The sequence below is a fragment of the Excalfactoria chinensis genome, chromosome 23 (genome assembly GCF_039878825.1).
Source record: "Excalfactoria chinensis isolate bCotChi1 chromosome 23, bCotChi1.hap2, whole genome shotgun sequence".
Lineage (NCBI taxonomy): Eukaryota > Metazoa > Chordata > Aves > Galliformes > Phasianidae > Excalfactoria > Excalfactoria chinensis.
Window position 1 is genome coordinate 1,294,898 of NC_092847.1, and position 19,262 is coordinate 1,314,159.

General features: G+C 56.2%; 3 protein-coding genes across 16 annotated transcripts in view; all 3 read right to left on the reverse strand.

Moving 5' to 3' along the window:
* Window positions 1-2,183: 2,183 nt before the first annotated feature.
* Window positions 2,184-5,846, reverse strand: REN (renin). The gene is made up of 9 exons (XM_072356150.1): window positions 5,736-5,846; window positions 5,083-5,236; window positions 4,835-4,958; window positions 4,556-4,674; window positions 4,224-4,420; window positions 3,457-3,579; window positions 2,808-2,952; window positions 2,626-2,724; window positions 2,184-2,345 (listed from the first exon to the last, which is right to left on the reverse strand). Exons 1-9 carry the CDS (start codon window positions 5,834-5,836, stop codon window positions 2,184-2,186), a joined length of 1,224 nt encoding a protein of 407 aa, XP_072212251.1. The 5' UTR covers window positions 5,837-5,846.
* Window positions 5,847-9,298: 3,452 nt separating this feature from the next.
* GOLT1A (golgi transport 1A) lies at window positions 9,299-10,508 on the reverse strand. Its single transcript, XM_072356234.1, has 5 exons — window positions 10,484-10,508; window positions 9,921-10,012; window positions 9,653-9,831; window positions 9,506-9,569; window positions 9,299-9,337 (listed from the first exon to the last, which is right to left on the reverse strand). Exons 1-5 carry the CDS (start codon window positions 10,506-10,508, stop codon window positions 9,299-9,301), a joined length of 399 nt encoding a protein of 132 aa, XP_072212335.1.
* Window positions 10,509-11,382: 874 nt separating this feature from the next.
* Window positions 11,383-19,262, reverse strand: part of PLEKHA6 (pleckstrin homology domain containing A6) — a 38,024-nt gene continuing 30,144 nt past the window's right edge. For 9 of the 14 annotated variants that reach the window (XM_072356008.1, XM_072356009.1, XM_072356003.1 and 6 more), the window contains 15 exons: window positions 18,927-18,998; window positions 18,557-18,637; window positions 18,155-18,304; window positions 17,920-18,015; window positions 17,425-17,536; window positions 17,170-17,309; window positions 16,634-16,783; window positions 15,606-15,729; window positions 15,328-15,437; window positions 14,890-15,072; window positions 14,574-14,738; window positions 14,243-14,376; window positions 14,022-14,164; window positions 13,325-13,448; window positions 11,383-12,972 (listed from right to left, as the gene is read on the reverse strand). In XM_072356008.1, coding sequence (XP_072212109.1) covers window positions 13,333-13,448; window positions 14,022-14,164; window positions 14,243-14,376; window positions 14,574-14,738; window positions 14,890-15,072; window positions 15,328-15,437; window positions 15,606-15,729; window positions 16,634-16,783; window positions 17,170-17,309; window positions 17,425-17,536; window positions 17,920-18,015; window positions 18,155-18,304; window positions 18,557-18,637; window positions 18,927-18,998 — 1,776 coding nt within the window. In that variant the 3' untranslated portion in view covers window positions 11,383-12,972; window positions 13,325-13,332. The remainder of the gene's footprint in view (window positions 12,973-13,324; window positions 13,449-14,021; window positions 14,165-14,242; window positions 14,377-14,573; window positions 14,739-14,889; window positions 15,073-15,327; window positions 15,438-15,605; window positions 15,730-16,633; window positions 16,784-17,169; window positions 17,310-17,424; window positions 17,537-17,919; window positions 18,016-18,154; window positions 18,305-18,556; window positions 18,638-18,926; window positions 18,999-19,262) is intronic. The other 5 variants (XM_072356013.1, XM_072356015.1, XM_072356010.1 and 2 more) reach the window with 2 other exon arrangements.

The following is a 19,262-nucleotide window of genomic DNA, read 5'->3' on the forward strand; positions in this document are numbered from 1 at the left end:
TAACCGGGTGGCATCCTGTGCTTTGGGGGTTGGGTGACGTGCAGCCGTGAGTCAGACTCAAGTCGGTCTCATGCAGCTCAAAAGTTGTGCTCGGTGATTTATTTGTGCCCTTTTCAAATCAATGTATTCTGTAATTCTGTGATCTCCACCAGGTGCTGCACCCAGTGGGGTCCCATCCAATCCAAAAGCCGATCCTTCTGGGTCCCCTCTGACTCAAAAAACCCCTATTCTATGATCTCCACCAGTTCTCCCTGTGCTGCCTCAGACTAAACACTCACATCAGCTGGCATTTACAGGTGGGCTGCAGAGAGGTTGGGCGGGTAAAGACAGAGCAGCACCCACCCGCCAGCCCCACTGACACCACTGCAGCCTCAGCTCATTATCAAAGGAAATAACAGCTCCGAGCACAGAATGCCCCCTCCAAAGTTTACAGCTGGCTGCGGCTGCAACAGACTAAATGGACCATGGAGACTTGGGGAAAATCGTTCAAGGAAGGGGAAGAAAATAAACCAGTTCCCTGCGTTGCTATATATAGAGCGAGTGCTGTCAGATTTAATAGGATGGCCGTAATTGCTCCGGCCTCTTTGCTGGGCCGAGCGTGGCCTAATTGCTCGCCTGTAACGATCACAAGTGTTAATACGGGGCAGTTGCGGGTTAGCAGTGCCTTGCAGCCAGCTCTGCACAGCAGGCACCAGGAAATGGCCCTGGCACAGGCTATTAGAGGTGCTAATGGGCAGGCCGAAGGGCCAGCAGCAGACCCAACGTTTTTCTCTCCTGCTGCTCCGTGTGACTGTGCTGAACAGGAGCAGAACCAGACCCAAAGATGCATCCTGTCTGGGATGAGCCCCACCGCTTTCAAGCATCTCCCTATGGCTGTAGGGCTGCGGCTCCAGAGTTGACCCGTGTAGAACCACCCCCCTCCCTTTCCCCCCCCCATACCCAGCGGCTGCCTCTCCCGGTTCCCTGGGTTTCCTGTGCTGTAGAGCAGCTGAACGCTGTGTCAGTGCTCAGGAAGCAGCGGGTGAGAGCAGGTGGGGGGGGGGGGGTCACTTCCCTCTGCCCCCTCCCCCCCCCCCCCCACTGCCCTCCCTGCCTCACAGTGCTGAAGAAGGGGATGGAAAGCAGCAAGGGTGCCTTTCCCATCCCAGGGATGTGCAGCTTGATGGTAAGAGGTTTAAACACTCAGGCTTGGCTACATGCTGCCCAACACCCCGCCAAGGGCACAAACTGACAGCTTGGCCACCGCTCAGAGCCTGGGCCTTGCGGGAAAGGAGGCTGGCAAGGCTGCAGCCTGGCTGGCAGCATCCCATACTGTGCTGGAAGGAGAATTGCTCCCAGCCATCCCCAGGGTCCGCTCTGGGAAAGCAGCAGCCATTGCTGGTGGCAGGGTGAGGAGGAGAAGCTCCTGCAGCACAGCACTATGCTCATCACAGGGGTGTTGCCAGTGCTCAGCTGAGCCCACAACCAAGGTTGAATGAGAGCACTGCCAACTGCTCGGCTTTGGGAAGGGCTCAGATTTGCAGCTGGTGGTTCTCAGCTCTTCAACACGAAGAAGATCAGCCTGCAGTGCTGCCCACCCCATAGCAGCTGCTATGGTGGATCCCAGCTGAGAACACTCATCCCCCAGTTCCCAGAACAGAACTTTTCCTCTTTTCTCCCTCCTCTCACAACACTCAACTTCCTGCTGCTCTGGGCTTGTTTAATATTAAATTACAGAGAGGGGCAGGGTTAACACCAGCTGTAAGAACCATCCCTGGAAGCAGCCTGATGATACTGATTAATCCTCCTCCCATCTAAGAACAAGAACAGCGACCAAACATCACTCGGCAGGGTCTGCAACCTGCAAGCTCCCTTGCCCCAGCCAGCAGCAATTCACATCACTCTGCAAACCTCCCCCCCCTGAGGTGCAGCTCCAGCTGCAGGATCCCACTTTGATTCCTCCGTGCGATGCTCCCAGGCTCTGCTCTCCCTCCCCCCCCCCCCCGGTAATAGAGGCTCTCGGGAAGCAGAGCGGGGGTTTTGGAGTGGGAGAACACGAGGCTTTGCAGTTGCTTCAGTGCAGAGAGGAGGTGGTTGTGCTTTAAGGAAGCGCTGCTCTCGTTTGAGCGTTGAATCGTTCACCCCCCCCCCCCAACCCAGCGATGCTCTCTGCCTCCCAGCTGGCTCCCAGCACCCCCCGGCGGTCAGCGGGCGGTGGCGAAGCCGATGCGGTTGTTACGACGGTCGAATTTAGTGTAGTAGTGCCCGATGAAACTGGCACCCAGGATCCAGAGGGGTCCAGCTGGGGGTGGGATGTCCAGCCCTGTGAAAGCCACCACGCAGATGTCCTCCCCGTACTGGGTTTGCTGCAGAGAGAAGCAGACTCCATGGCAGATATGGCAGGAGGGAGATGTCCAGCTCAGTGTTTGACACCTATTTCCCTTCTACCACAAAGGGATACACGAAGAGCCTGACTCTGCTGGCCCCGTATATCCCCAACCTAAGGAAGCAGCAGTAGGTTGATGCTCTGGCTCACCTGGACATCTCTGCTGCATATGAGGGTGTGGGGAAACAACGAGCAGCATCACTCTGTGACTCCAGGATCCTGCATCCCCATCCCCAGCCTCACACAGAGACACAACTTACCCGGAGGATGTAGGCTGAGCCACCAAGTGTGTACACCTTCCCACCCAGGTGGAAGGAGATGTTGGGCAGCTGAGGGACCTTCTCACAGTCAACCACGTACTGCAGGAGGAGGAGGAGGAGGCAGCACTGAGCCCTGGGGATGGGCTTGGGAGAGTGTGGGGATGCAGCCAGGCTTTGCTCACCTCTCCTTCAGTCATCTCTGCTGCTCCAATGGCTTTCATCAGCACAGACACGGGGCCAGCTGGGCCAGTGATGTAGGATGCTCCAGTATCAATGGCCACTGAGCAGCCCTCCTTGCAGAACAAGGTTTCAGCCCCTACAGACACCCTGGGATAGAGGGGAGAGGGGAACCCTGAGCTCTCATAATGATCACAGCTCAGAAGCAGCAGTTGGGCAGAACATGTGCTGATCCCAGTGCCTCCAGCACACAAAATCCTTTGGGATCACTCCCTTCAAGTTCCTCAAATGTGAAAGCAAGGCTTCATCATGTATCTTTTATTGCTGTTGGTGGTATTATTGTTATTTTTTTTAAGCTAAACAAAGCAGAATTGTTTCAGCATCTCACGCTGCTCCTGCAGGCTGACAGGGGTTAAATTCTTCCACCTCGGCTTCCAAGTGGAATCAGCCCACAATTCCTCCCCCTCTGCATTCCCCAGCACTGTGAGATGAGCATCATCGTGGTGCAGCTCTGTGCTGGAGGAACCAACTCCATTCCCTCTCTTCCCTCTCCCTCTGAGGGCAGAAAGCAGCCCACTGTCCACAGCCCCATCCTCCCAAGCCCACCTTTGCGTGCTCAGGGCAGTATTTGGGTGATGTGCCCCATATCCTCACCCCTTCATGTTGATCTGCCAGTACCCATTCCTGCTGATGCTCAGGTAGTGGAAGTCCCCGGTGTAGTAGGTTGGGTCGGTGCCCCCCAGAATGATTTCCCCACCAGGCTTCAGAGAAGCATTCCTAGGGTGCAAAGCACAATGGGGCAATCTTCCTTTGCTTGGGGTTTCTGGGGCAGGGAGCATGCAGTGCTGTCAGCCTGGTGAGCAGTAGCAAAGCAGGAGTAACCCTGGGTTAGTGTAGGGGATGTGAGAATACAGGGGTGAGGAGCAGGGCAGGTGGGTGCTGAGGACAGGTGAGGACAGAGCTCAGTGCAGGGCTGGAGCTTATAGGAACCAGCACTGGGGTCTGTGATGCTGTCAGTGGGTGCTGCCTCCAGAGGGCTCATGTTTTTCATCTTCTTACTTTGAAGCTCTGTAAAGAGAGAGAGAGATGCTCTGTGAGCCTGTGGTCTGTGGGTGGCTGCATCCCAGAGTGCCAAGGGCACTCAAGCAGCAACCTGACCAGGCTGTGATGGCAGCTAGCATCCTTGGGACTCATTCATTATTAAAGAATCCATCTTTAGATGGGATAAAGAGCCACAATCTCTACTTAGGCATGCACTGTGCTGCTTCATTCCAGCCCAGCTCCTGCAGTCACCCTTGGCCCAGCCTGAGTCCCACAGCCCCAGCCATGGCTTCTTCAAAGCCTCAAGCTGTAGCTCCAACACTCTGAGGATGCAATCCCACAGCCCTGCAAATCAACCCCCTCTCCATCCCGAGACCCACCGGCTGTAGTAGACAGAGAAGACGTCCTCCTTGAGGATCTGCTGGGAGAGGATTCGGTCGAAGACGGGGGTGATGCCATCAATGGCCTGGCTGGGGTAACCCATGCCCAGGACCCCATCAAACCTGGCAAAGATGAAGGGAAATGCAGGCAGCACCGTGGCTTCAGCAAAGACCTGGATGATGGGGATGTCCGATACCTGGGGAGGGCACAAGGGTCTCTGCATGGAGATGGGGGGGGTAAAACCCAGCAGAGCTCCCATACTTTTGGGTTAATGGTTGTGCTTATAAGGGATGCAGAGCCAACTGCTCCAGAATTCAGAGTGTGCCCTCACCATGACCACATCCTGGCTGAGGAAGCCTTTGACGCTGCCTGTCCCATAACGAATGGCAAAGCCTGTGCCATTGGCTATGTATGTCCGTGACTTGGAGGAGTCGTAGCGGCTGTGGGAAACTGGGCAAGAGGCAGAAAGGCATCAGAAACAGCAAGGGAAGGGGTAACAGGGCCAGCAAGATCCCCAAGCATCCCTTGAGATGAAGGGATTTCCCTGCATCCAATGGAAAACCAAAAGGTGAGGATGGAGAGCATCCCCCCTCCCACCCCCAGCACTCACTGCAGGCGCTGTAGAGTGGGGAGCACTTGCAGGACGGCACCCACAGGTTGGCTGAGCCCGTGTCAAAGACCACCTTGAAGGTCTGTGGGGGGTTGCCGATGCTGATCTCGCCATAATACTGCGTCTGGAAGGAGCATAGAACCAGCAGAATGACTCGGGGTGGGTCCTCCTGAGGCTGACAGGACCTGAGAGGTGGGAGAGAATGGGGGGGGGGCAATAAACCCCCCCGTGCGTGGGGAGGGGCTCACATCCAGGTAGTTGGTGAGGAGGGTGGGAGCCGTTCCGTTTCGGGGGCCGCCCGCCCCGCCGCTCCTCTGCCGCAGCTCTGGGTACACGTCGGACACCTTCATGCCCATCTCCTTCAGCGTCTGCCGGATGGAGGGCATCCTCCGCAGCGAGATCCTGTGGGGAAGAGGAGGGGGCTGCAAGGGTGGGGGGCACCCCCAAGAGACCACGACTCCCTGCTCTGGGAGATCCGGGCTCTAGGTGGCAGCAGCTGCCCGCTGGGTCCCAGCCCTGTAGAGGGATGCGCGGATACAGGAGGGGACACCCTGCAGCGGGGGTACCCAACACACACCGGGAGGTTCATGCTGTGCTGAATTCATCAGCCTGAGGCTAAGCTCTTTGCTTTTGCAAGTGGAAGGCGTCGTGCTGGCTTCGGAGGTTGGAATGGAGAGAGAGGTGCTGCTATGCCATGCAGTGCTCAGAGGGAGAAGCAAGGAGGGTGAGGTGTGCTTAGAGGCAGAGAGAGGAAGGAAGGTGTTTCTCAGCAGGTCTGGAGGAGCAGAGAGGAGAGCTCTGTGGTCCTTAATGCCAAAAAACAAACAAACAAACAAAGCCCCCAAACAAACAAGGAGATGGCAAAACCCAGCACATGGTGCTCCTTTAGCAACAACTCTACCTCTGCAAAGCCAGGGCTGGTGAGTGGAAGAAGTCGGCACTCCATGCAACAGCCACGATGAGCAGACACTGCTGCACCCTCCTGCTGCCTCCTGTCAGCATCTCGTGCTCCCAACGTGGTCTCCTCCTTCACCAGCCACTTCTCCACATGCCAAAGGGGAGGATGCTTTATAGGCTGGGTTTCTGCCTTCCCATGGGTTTCTCCTCCCAGTTGGCTGAGGGAGTGCTGGGCTGCCCACGATGGAGGGCAGCATGATTGTAGGTGGGCACAACCAGATATCAGGGCTAGCAAGGGCAGCTCTGAATAGCTGGGAGCTGATGACCTCCATTCTTTGCAGTTGATAGCATTGCTATGTGTCAGCCCTGAGCACCGACAGTATGATGCATGCAAAGCATGGGCCAAATGTTGCCATCAGGCAGGAGAAATGGACAGTGGTGGGGACACATGGGTTGGAGGCTTAGGTCTGGTCCAGCTATGCTGCTAAAGAGCAGAGAAAGGGGGAAATGGAGGAATAGGGATTTCCTATGGGGCTGGGAATGACAACCACAGCATCCCCTTGGCCATGCAGACACTGGCCATGAACCTACCAATGCTGCTGCCCCCATGGAGGCACTGAGCATTGCAAAGGGGAAAAGCCCCCCTCCCCCTTGTTTTCTGACACCAGTGAGGGAGCAGAGACTTGTGCTGAACTCATTGGAGTTATAGGAGTTGTATGACTCTTTCACACAAGGTGGGCTGCTGGATCCCAGCTCTCGATGCTGCCATTCCTTGCTCAGCATCCAGCTCTGGTGCATGGCTGCTGGATTGAGCCCCATGGCTCTAAGCCCAGCATTTGACCTCAGGATCCAGGGAACCTCACAGTGGGAAATGACTGCAGCAGCAATAAAAACGTTCTCAAAAGAAACCTGATGACACATTTGCCCCTTCCTTGGAGCCCTCAGCTACACAAACACACTGGTGTGCTCCAGCTGCTGCCAAGATTTGCTCAGGGCACTGCTGGCACCTGGGGACACAGATGTGGGGGGCACAAGGAGGGCCTCCCCCCCCCCCACCTCACCTCCAAACCTGGGTCTTCACAGCCTCCTCCACCCCAAACCCCTCAGGGCTTTGGGTCTTGGTGTTTGGAGCCGGGGAGGGCTGAACCCCATAGGCACCTCATCAGCCATGGCCCCATTTCTCCCAGCCCTGACGTCTTTTCCCATGCCAGGCTCCAGGGCTGCGTCACCAGGGGCAGCCTTGTGGGGTCAGGAGGCAGCAGCCTGGCCCCTGGCAAGGAGCCACCAGGCATAAATCCCCTTTCCAGGCATCCCAAGTGCTCATAAGTCCCCAGAGGAGGAACTTCGAGGTACAGCGTCACTTCCAATGGGGTCGAGTCATCCAGGGGAAGGTGAACCCAGGGTATGGGGCTCTGGGGTTTCCATCTCTGCTGTAATCAGGAAGAGCACGTCCACAGGACCCCAAGGATGCTCCTCAGTGCATGGAACCTCCCTCTAAGCAAGGAAAAACCCCACAAGGCATTTTCCACCATGAGTAGGACAAGCAGCTGGTGCATGGGAGCAGTGATAGAAAGACCTGGCACAGGGCATCAGCTAACCAGCAAAGGGAGCATTTGTGCACAGAGCTGCAGAGGAAGGAGCACTGCTAAGCTTACTGGAGGGCAGCACAGGGGAAACAGCCCCAAGGACATCGGCTGCTTTGAGACTCATTGGTGTTATCCCTTCACACCTGGGAGAGCAGAGCTGCAGGGGCAATGCTGAGCTCTTCTCACGCAGCCTTACAGCACGGAGGAGCTTTGCTCACATCATCCCAACCTGATATTGCAGTCTGGGGATGGGAGGATGTCAGGCAGAGTTGAGACTCCCCCCCTATTTGATTCCCTTGCTTCTGTGATGGATGCCAGCAAGCAGACACAGCATCACAGCCACACACCAGGGATGCTGTGGGTCCCACTCACCTGCACAGTGGCCAAGCCCACCAAGCAGCTGCCCAGCTCCAAACCAGAGTGCTTTGCCACAGGAAACGATGCCTGCAGGATCAGTCCCTTCTGCCTTCCTCCAAGCTCACACCAACAAACCACAGAGGAGGATTCAATGGGAGAAGGGCAACCTGCGCTCACACTACAGACATCCCCTTCCAGGCAGCAGCATCCCATGAGCAGCAGAAGAACCCCAACCTCAGGAGGCTGCCATGCTTCATCCCTGCTAAAGGGCTCTGGGAACCCAAGTGTGGTAGAGGAAGCACCACCCCACATTAACTGAGCTGTTCCCAAACCTGCTCCCACCTGCTGCAGATCCTGTCAGCACCTCCAGCACGCTCAGGCTGCGCTCCAATCAGGAGGGAACATGTTTAACTCAAGCCCGTTAATTAATTCCTGCCATTTAAGAAAGGTATCTGCACAGGGACCAGCTTTGATGTGATTGCCCTGGTTTAATTAAACTCATTGCTTGCACCCAGCTTCCCAAGTGCTCATAGAATCCTGGCTCGTATCCATTGAGTTTGTTCTTCTGACTGCAGAGCTGCGGGGTTACCCAACCTGTTCTCTCATGGAGAGACGCTGTTCTGCATCCCAGCAGAGCAGTTCCTGTCCCCTGCCCACAGAGCTGTCCCCACACCAGCCCCACTTGTGCTGCCATCACTACACCAAGCCCTGCTCCCAGCTGGGTGCATCCCATGGGAAATAGGGCTGTGGGAAAAGTGAGTGTTCAGACAGCGGGGCCCCGTGTCCATGTGCTGCCCTACAAGTGCATCAGCTCCCCCTCCCACCCCAATACCTCAATTAATTCATAACCTTGGATGTCGTTTGCTTTTTCGTGGTCACCGGGTTTCAAAGGGGTGATTTACTCTCCTCCAATCAGGTCATGAAACGTTAATGTGGTTTAATGGGTGTTTTCCTAACCTCCCCTGCCCTCTCCCTCTGCTCCCTGGGCTCTGCTTGCCGAAGCCCACGGTCCTGCTGGGTGCGTGGGAAGGCAGCTGCAGCCACTGGGGATGTCACCATGCAACCTCCATCCATGGCCATGGGAATGTCTCCATGTCACCTCCAACCATGGCCATGGGAAGGTCTCCATGTCACCTCCAACCATGGCCATGGGAAGGTCTCCATGTCACCTCCAACCATGGCCATGGGAAGGTCTCCATGTCACCTCCAACCATGGCCATGGGAAGGTCTCTGAGCCACCACCACGGCCATGGGAAGGTCTCCATGTCACCCCCAGCCATGGCCATGGGAAGGTCTCTGTGCCACCTCCAGCCATGGCCATGGGAAGGTCTCCATGTCACTTCCAGCCATGGCCATGATGCTTCTTAGTGGCTTAGGTGTAGGCTCCAGAAAAGGATCACAGTCTCACTATGGTCTTAGACGCAATTTTTACAATTAAATCCAGCTCACATGAGGGAATGACAACAACAACAGCAACAATAATAATAACAATAATAATAATAATTACAAAGCCTGCCTGGTGCAGCCTGTGAGGCACCATCCCTGCAGCACAACCATCTCCAACCCCCAGCAGGAACGAGGGACCACTCGTGCTGTCCCATCTGGGACATTATCCATCCCATGGTCACACTATGGAGCTGCTGTCACCCAGTTTCTCCAACAGCTACAAGAGGAACCATTCCTGATTAGCAGCACGATACTCCACGAACAGCAGGGAGACCATGCTGACCTCCTGCATGCCCGCAGTGCTGCTTTAATACAGCAATGCCAGCAATTTCTATCCCCCAAGGACTGCATCCCCACAAGGTGGGATGCTCAGCGCCCTGCTCACCTTGTTCAGAATAGGGATATTCACCAGCGAGCCCAAAAAGCCAAAAGCCACGGGGAAAAAACTCCTGCACCAAAACAAAAGGCTCTTGTTAAGCCTTCCATGGTAGATGCTGGTGGCACGGATTGGGCTGTGTGGGGCCATGCAGACCTGAAGAGTGTGATGAAGCCATAAGCCTCCAGCAGCATGCCCAGGAGCGGCCACCGCATGAGGACGATGAGGACCCCCCCAAAGAAGAAGCTGCTGCCCTTCATCTTCTGCCTTTGGAAGAAGAAGGTGAAGGTCCTCCTGAAGCCGATGATGAAGACCAAACCAGAGAGAAAGAGGATCTGGGAGGAGGCAGCAGGGAGGGGTGAGAGCAGCCCTGCCCTATGGCTCTTTTGCTTCAGGGTTCCCCACTGGCTGGGGCCATACTCACATTCCCAAAGGCCAGGAGCACTGAGTCAAAGTACAGGAGCATCCCAAAGAGGATGAAGAAGATGCCAAAACCAACCAGCCCCACACCAATCCCTGCACAGGATGGGCTGAAATGAGGGTTTGGGTGCACTGCTCTTCCCCCCCCCTCCCCACCTCCCAGGCAGTGCCATCCCATCCCATTCCCTCCCAGAAATGTCCCTGTGATTTCTCTCCCCCCGCTGAAGCCCTGGGGAAGCTGTAAACCCTACAGTCTCAGAGAGGCTGAGAGATGCAGAATCAAACACTGGTAAACTAAACAGGAAAGTCACCCCTGATGCTATCCCAGGTGGTTACACAAAGGGTGGAGGAGATGCTCTGGAAGGGACAAGGGGCCGGACACCTCCCTGCTTGCCTTCCTTACACACCCCCCACCCCACAGTGCCAATCCCCCTATGGATCACATCCAATTCATGCTCCAACACGGTTTGCCCTCACCCCCTCTCCATTCCCCAGCGCCCCCAGCCCTGCTGTAGGGTCGGCACCCCCAGCACACCCCATGAGCATCCCACCCCAGCTCCCACTCACTCTGGAAGTCGCTCAGAGTCACCATTTTGCCCCACAGCTCCACGTGTCGGGCACTTCCCAGCAGTGACCCTTGGAAAGCCCTTTAGTCCCCACGTCATCCTGCAAATCATTAACGGCCCCACAGCTGCTCAGGGTGGAGATCTCCCTATGGGGGTTCATGCCACCCCCTTTTCATCCCACAGCTACGTTTGCAAAGCAGATGCTTGAATCCATTGAGGTTTTTTTGGCACGTTTGCCAGCTACAAACATGATTTTTTGCTCCGGCTGAAGGCTGTGCAGCTCCATCCAAAATAATCCCTGCTGGGAATAGAGACACCAAGGGGAAAAATGAAGCCCAAAAGAGGAGGAGAGGAGAGCACACATAGCTTGAGCATGGGGCTATCTGCCCCACACCTCTTCAATCCAACATCAGAACCATTAGCTCTGCACAAGCACCACCACCGTCACCTCGTTTCAGAGATACTTTTATTTCTCTAACACTAGCAAAAAACCCACCCCAAAAAACAAAATAACCCCTTCCTGCCCCCCAACGGTGCGTTAATAGATTTCCTCCCATTGCCAACTCTTCTCTCTGTTACGATATGCTGCTGTATGAAGTGGTATGAAAAGCAATAACCAAAATCAAAACCCAGCATCAAAACATTTGGGGTTATTTTTTTGTCCCTTTTTCTCGTTGCTGTTGTTATATTTTGTCGTTTCCTTTAAGGAAAAAAAAGAAAAACCAACAAAAGTAAACCAAAAAAGCCCCCAATGACCCATCCCATTGCACTGCTGCTATGGGATGAGGACACTGAAGGCTCATCTCCTACAGCCATAAAAGAGATCCATTGCCCCCCAGCCAAACCCCCCACCCCAACACTAAGGGCTCTGCCCTGCTCACCCCCCCCCAGCTGGGGAAATAAAGGCATCTCCTACCTTAACAATCTCTTTACACACACGCATCCATATATATATATATATATATATTTTATTTTTAAATAAATTTGCTTTTCATAAAAGCAGAAAAAAATAGATGTGTGTATATATATATATTGGGGTTTTTATTTTTAAATAGGGTCTTTTTTTGACATTTTTTTTATCAGTTTTCTGATAAATTGGCAAAGAATCTGCTTCCTTTTGTGCCGACAGCCCTGCAGAGAGATCAGCACTAAACCACCTCCCAGAAACAAAGAGGAAAAAAACCCATCCCATATATATATATATATATAATAAATGTATAATTCTCCATAAAACATATATTAAGGCATGTAATAGCAAAATAAAGGACCAGCTTTATGAGCTAAGGGGGTTGCGGGAGGGGTTTGGGATCCTATGAGTATTGCTAAGAGTCAGGGGAGGGGATGGGGATGCAGAGGGGGCACACATCAGGATCCGGCCATGGGGACACTGCCCATCTCCCCCCCCACACACACACACATACAGTGCTGTGTTTTCAGGCAGCAACAGCGTTTTTCCCTCTGTTTGGAAAGCGAAAATAAAATGAAATAAAGGGTAGGGCTTGAGATAGGAGAAACGACCAAGCTGATGTGGTTGGAGTGCAATGGAGAGGCTGTGTGATGAGACCAGAGGGATCCAGTCCATGCTGCGCAGCTGAGGTGCCCCCTCCTGTTTCCACATCCATCCCCGTTGCTGCTGGAGAAGGAACCCCTCCTCCAGCACAGAGGGCTGCCCGGAGAGTGCTGGATGTGGGCAGCCCCATGGAATTCCTGCTGGGCCACCAGGGCTGTGACAGAGGTTGCCATGAGAAAAGCATTGCTACCACCTGGAAGCATTCACGGCTCCAGCCCGGTCCCCTCCTTGTCACCATCCCCATCCATCCTGCAGTTCGCCGCTCGGCCCATTGGCTCTGCTTCGCTTCTCTGCTCCTTCCCCACATCCCCTGTCCCTGTCTGCACCTGCTGCTCCATGCCCATAGCTCTGCGCAGGGCAGCCCTCACCATCCCAGCCTCTGGGACATCTGTGTCCCAATTTGTCCCCTCTCAGTGCACCCTGTTCCCAATACAGCTACGATGGGGCTGGCACCTCCCTCCAGCAAGGTGCTGAAAGCACTCAGGGCACAGCCAGGAGCAAAGATGCACATGGAGAATGCACCATCCATGGTGGAGACGGTCCCCTTTGTGTGACCAGTGCACGGAGAGCTGAGGGATGCCGCACTCCTCCAGGGCTGTTCCAGCTGCACATGTCCCTCCATGCACCCAGGACAACACAGCTGTGTCCCACTGCCAGGTGGAAGCTCAGTGTCCCCAGTCCTTGGGGATGGCGCTTGCGGCACCTGCACGGCTCCTCCAGGATGGGGCAGAGCGTCGGGGTTTCACCTTCCTGCTCATCCATCCCGGGGTGATGCCATCGATGGGAAGGAGGGAAGAGGGTCCAGGAGAACCAAAAACGATGGCGCAGAGTGGGTTGGTGTTGAGCCAGGGCTCATGTAGTTCTGCACTAGAACGTGGCCCCATGGAACTTGATGGCACTGGCGGCTGCCAGGGCTTGAGCTGGAGGGAGAGGAGCAGAGCTGTGTGCTACAGATGCTCCTTGAGCAACCTGGATTAAAACTCCATAGACTCAACCCCATGCCCAGCACCTCCTGGGGGACAACACCTCCTGGGGGGCAGCAGCCTGCTCAGCCCCATGCCCACACTGGGGTCCCTGGCTGCATCCCCACACCACAGAGGACACTGCACTTGTTCCATAGGAGGAGATGGGGCTGACGTGGCTCGGAGGTGTTAGCTGGAGCAAGCAGTGATGGACGGAGGCCGGGTGGAAAAGACACCAGGGGGGAGTGACACCCCCCGCCCATCCCTGGGTGGAGAAGATGGGATGAAGTACAAGAGAAAAGGTTCTTACTTCATGGCTCAGACACGCATAAAATGGCTGCAGTCGGCGACCCGGGATGGTTCAGACGAGAGGGGGTTGGTCGGTGGAGTCGGGGAGGCTGGGGAGGTGGGAGGGCTTGGGGTAGCGCATTGAGCTGGAAACAAGAAATGGGAAAAGGGCATGAAGAACACAAGCTGAGGGCAGCGAGGGGGGAGGTGGAGGCACAGCGGGCAGGTTAGAGGGGGGAGGAAACCAAGAGGAAGGAAGGGAGGAAGCAGGGCAAGCAGCCACAGCCCGGCTGCAGCATGCACACGTGAGCTCCCCCAGGGCTCCTCCTGGACAAGGCTGTGGGCACTGTGTGCCATCACTGGGCATGGTCAGTGCTTGCCCATCCCTGAGCACTCCACGTTGGGTTTCTTCCTTTGGATGTGGTGTAGGCAGCTTTTGATGGTGAGCACTCCATCCTGCATCGCTCTGCGCTGCTGCCCTGGCAGCTGCTGGCATCACTTGGTTTGGGTTTGAGTGCCTTACAGCAATGCAGGATGCTCTCTGTGTACACAGCCCCTGTTCCTTTGCTGCCTGTCCGGTCCGTCACCCACTCACTGAATCTGCTTGTTCCACATTGCAGCAATTCCTCCTGCCCATCTGGTACCTGCAGTCCCTCTCCTGCAGGGCTGGCAGGCAGCGGGTGCACACCCTGGACCCTCCGTGTTCCTCCATGCCTTACCTGATAGCATGCGGCCCCGGCGGGATGCTTCGGCAGCCAGAGCACACGAGATCTCTATCCTCTTCTCCTGCTCCTGCAGCTGTGTTTCAGGGTCCTGGGGAGCATCCACTTCACCCTCACCCAGTGGGATGACATTCTGCAGGCTGTGGGGGCAGTGCTGGCTCAGCAGGATGCAAAGGGGTGCTGGGGATGGGGCGCACGCCGCGGGTGCTGCACCTCACCTGGACTTGGCAATGAGGGTTTTTATCCTTTCCACTTTCTTTTGCTTCTCCTTCATCTCTTCAGGGCTGAGTGGTGTGTCGGGCTCCAGCTCGATGTATCTCTCGGGGATGAGGACTTTGTCCGGTGTGGATAGCTGGGTGCAGGGCTGAGCTGAGCACCTGGGACTCATCCCCTCCCCAGCACACACATTCCCCACACAACCACCCCCAGCTCCCAATACACCAGGCATTGGCATGGATGCAGCACTCACTCCAGCTCGAGGGCCCCACATAATGCAGGGGCAGTGGGGGATACCCCATGCCCACATCCCCATGGAGCTCCTGTCCTCACCTCTTTGTTGATATCCACATCGTAGTGCTGTGGCTCCAGCTCCATTTTGCGTAGCCGGGCGATCTCCTCTCGGGGTGTCTCGTGCACTTTGCCTGGTTCATCAGAGCGCAGTGCTGCCTCCAGGTCAGAGATGTCCACCTCATGGATGCTGCGGTGCCGACGCACCTGTGGGGACCCCAGCTCTGATGAGCCCCCATACCCAGCAAACAGTTCCCTGCCACAGTCCCAAGTGTCCCTTCTGCTCCTTCGAGGACCTCAGCCCACCCCACAAAGCCAATCCTGCTTTGTGCCCAGCAGTGTGGGTGCAGGGACTCACCACTTTGTAGGATGCGGGTGCCTTCGTGCCGGGGGTGTCAGGCTGCTGGCTGCCAGGCAGCTGCAGGCTGCGCCTCTTCTCCTTCATGGAGCCGCTCTGGTGGCGTTTCATGCGGTCAATCTGCTCCTCCACACTCATCTTCACCTTTGTCTCATTGGCAAACACAGCGCTCTTTGGCCTTTCCTGGGGAGAATTCAGGCCCATTGTTACACCCCCCCCCCCAAAATGCAACAGGATCCAGCCCTATCTACCTGTGCTGCATCGCTCTGCAAAGGGCTGCTGCGCTCAGCCTTCTCCTGGGACACCCAAGCTGTTGGGTGTCTCCCAACCAGATGCTGAGACACAACAATGCGTTCCCCCCCCAACTCCAGATGGCACTGCTGAGCCCCCAGCTGCCAGCCCAGCCCTTGGCACTGCCCACCTTGCTGCAGCCCCTACCCGAGAGCCCAGCCCGTTGGCCATGCCACTGGTACTCCTCCTCAGCATCCCGGTTGTGGGCACCACCTCCTCCTCTGTTGGGGATTTGGTTCTTGGCGGCACAATGCCCACTGCAGGACAAAGCAAAACATGGAGCTGAAGCCCTCTGGGAACATAGAGCAGCATCCTGACCATGCACAGAGCTGACAGAGAGCTGCAGCATATTGTACAAATGCTCCTCCTCTTGGCCAGGGCAGTTCAGTGAGCCTGTTGGAGGGGACCTGCTGGGTGGCACCTACCTTTGTTGAGGGCAGCTTGCTTCTCTGCCTCCTGCTCCTGCCTGCTCTGCAGCCCCTCAGCAGTGGGGCCGGAGGCAGCTGTTCGCTGTGTCTCCTTCTTGCTTTGCTCCAAGTTTGGTTTGGGCTGTGGGGACAAAGTGGGTTTGCAGTGAGCCATCACTCTGCTGGGTAGTCACAGGGTGCCTGGGCACAGCACAGTGCCATGGGGTGGCACACAGCCCCAGGAGCAGGTGGGCATACAGACACTTGTCTAGGCAGTATCTGTGCTCCAAAACGTGCTCCACCAGTGGGGATGTAGGCTGGGAGGGCTCCACAGTTCTTACCCCAACCCATTGGGGCCAGGCACCCATCACTGTCTTGGTAATGCAGTTACCCAAGAGCTACAGGATGGAGGTGCCCAGTGCTGAGCTCCATGAAGATGATACATCCCAACACACCTTACACCAGGCAGATCAGCACAGCTGTGACTGTGGTACCCCGTGGTTGCATGGATGCTGGGTGTGCCACTTGCACAAACATTCCCTGTTTTCACAGCCCCACATGCACACAACATCCTGAGCCCCTCTCAGGACTATCAGGTTGCAGGGACAGTTCTGTCTTCCAAAGTACAAACATGGTTCCATTCCCAGGCAGAGATGCCACCAGAGATCCTTAGGATCAGGTGTACTCATGTGGTCACCCCAGGCCAGCTGAGCCCTTGGCACAGAGGGGAGTGAAAAGACAGCAAGAGAGGAGAGGGCAGAGGAAAGCAGAGAGGCTGCAGCAGGTTTGCATCTCCTCCAGCTGTCCAGGGGAGCCTGTCTCTGTCCTGAGCATGTGCACCAGCACAGGGGACCTGGAGAGGACATGGTGAAGCTGCCTTGGGGACCCTGCCCATTGTGCCCCTTGGAGAGGCAGTGCCACATGCTGCTGTCCCCTGAGCATCGCCTTTGTGGGCAGCTCCATCCTCTGGTCCCAACCTCTGGGAAGGGAGGGAGGAATGGAGGGAAGAGACGCTTCTTGGGGCTGCTCTGGTGAGGTTCTGGTACCTGTCCCCTCTGTGACTCGCCGCCTCGCTGCCAGGAAGGGGAGGTGGGGTACGGCCAGGGGCGGCTCTCGCTAGGGAGTGGAGGTACAGTCGGAGGAGGCTCCAGGGGGATGTACGACTTGGGGAGGGGAGGTCGAGGCGGGCCGGGTTCCTGGGGTGGAGAGGAGCATTAGGCGTGAGAGCAGAGAAACTAAGAGATGGGAAGGAAAAGAGAGTTAGAAAGAGACCGAGACAAAACACAGTGAAAGACCAGGGCAGGAGGAGGGAGCGCAGCGGCTGCTGCCCACCAGGTGTCCCCATACACAGGGGGGTGTTTCCCACCTCCCAGTAGGGTCAGGCAGGGCTGGAGCTGTCAGCCCCCAAGGAGATATCAACATTGCTTGGCACGGCTGTGGGGAGTCCCCACGTTACACCTCAAACTCACAAGGATGTGGGTGAGCTGAACACCGCTGGACCTTGAGCAAGCCCGTGAGCAAAGTGACAAGGAAGGACCTGATGGTGACAAAGGGATCCACAGGCACAACCCAGCTCACTCACCTCGCTGGGCCCTGGCTTGGTGGGTGAGCCCTGGGAGCCAGAGATGAGGGAGAAAGGGCTCAGGGGGCTGGTGAGGCTGGCGGAGCTCAGTGGGCTGGCAGGGCTGTTGGAGCTGTAGGTGCCCGAGGGGCCAATGGCCACTGCAGAGAAAAGCATAAATAAGTGCATGCATCATGGCACGGTGCCTCCAAAAGTGCTGTCATCAGGGATGTGCCATGCTGGGCTTCGTGCTGTGCAAGGACAGAGCCCTCTTACCTCTGTGCTTAGCCGTGTCGGTGCCACGGGATGGGTTGTTCTTCCTCAGTCCCTCCATCACATCCTGGATCCTCCAGATCTCCTTCTGGATCTGCCGGTTGAGCATTTCATTCTGTGAAGGGGGAGAAAGGCAGCAGTCAGAGCAGCCCCTGCTGCCACCCAGCCCTGTGCATCCCAACCTGTGCATCCCAGCAATGGGGCAGGCTCAGGGGGTGTTCAGCAGGGGCAGATATGGCCCTGAGGGTGCTGTGCCATCACACCCACAGCTCAAATCCCACAGGGAGCTGCAGGCTGGAGTGGTGCTGGTGGAACCCCCCAGCCCTTTCCAGCCCCTCATTAGCACCTGAGGCAAAATGCCTTCATCAGCACCTACGTGCTGTTAGGCAAGGTCAAAGCAGGGCGTTGAGCACCAGCAGCTGCTTGCAAATTCACTCTCAGCAGAGGAACCAGCTGGCTTCCATCTGCATGGGACTGGAAACAATGGGGGATGCTCACTTGGATGTCCAGGTTCAGCTGCTCCCAGAGGTCATCGTGCAGGGCAGACACCTCGCTCTCCAGGGTCTCATACTCAGCTGTGCTGTTGGCCAAGGCCTGTGGAAGGAGTTGAGAGGATTGGGTTGGTGGATTTGCCCCCTTGTTTTGCAGCAGTCACCTGGTGCAAGCTCTGCTAGGTGCTCCATGCATTAGGGACGGATGGATGGGGGGAGGAAGTGCAGAGCAGCACCATTACCGTGCTGGCCTGTGACAGCTCCACACGGATGTTGATGAGCTGGTTCTGCAGAGACTCCTTCTTGTGCAGCAGCTTCTCAGGGTAGGCAGGCTGGCTCCCAAACATCTCCAGCTCCTGGTGTGTCCCCATCAGGGCACTCTCCAGACTCTCCTGAGGGGAACAAGAAGCGCTGCAGCTGTGAGCATCTTGGTGCAGAAGTAGCTTTCTCCCTTCTCAATGGGCCATGAATGCATGACATGAGCACAACAACTCCCCCAGCCCACAGATGAACCCCAGGAAATCAGGACATGCCACTTCCTCGCCATCCCCATTGCCTTGCAGTGGGGTTTATCCCCAGATGCACTCAGCCCTGGGGCTGTTGGTGTTGCAGCAGCACCACGTAGAACCATGTGCACCACAAACCTTCTCTGCTCGGAGCTGCTGCACCAGCCTCTCCTGCTCCCGCAGCACTTTGTTCTGCTCACAGAGCTTCCCCAGCAGCTTCTGTTCCAGGCAAGAAAAAGAGAAAGGGAAGAGTGAAAGCCCAGAAATGGGGTGTGGGATGCTCCAGGCATCCATGCAAACAGATCTGTTCTCAAGCAGAGCCAAGAGGAGGGCTGAGAGAGGGCTGATCTCTCTCTCAGGAGAGATAGGATGCAGCCAGGGCATAGAACATGACTTTGGTTGGATGGGACAATGTGTGGGTTTTAGCCTACAGCAAACAGGGCACACGGGGACAGGGGTAATAGCAGGGGACAGACTGAGAACATGCAGCACAGACATTTGCTCTTACATCGGTGTCTTGCTCGCTTATCTTGTAGGCATGCAGGGTCTCTCTGTAGGCTTCTGGGAAGGGCGTTGTCACCTGAAAGCAGAGCACGGGGTCAGCCTGGCTCTGGGGTCCCAGGGGCTGCCAGCAGCCCTGTGAGGAAGAGCATCCCTCTGCCCCAGTCTTGGGGAGCCCCAGTGCCATGGGCTGGGTGAACAGCACTGAGCCAAGCTCTCTGCCTGATGCCAAGAGATGCCTTGTGACTCATTAACTGCCTGGTGTACAACCACCACCATTACAAGGCCAGGGAAATGAAGGCAACAAGATTAAGCTGTAATCCCACTGAGTGGAGTCAGAGAG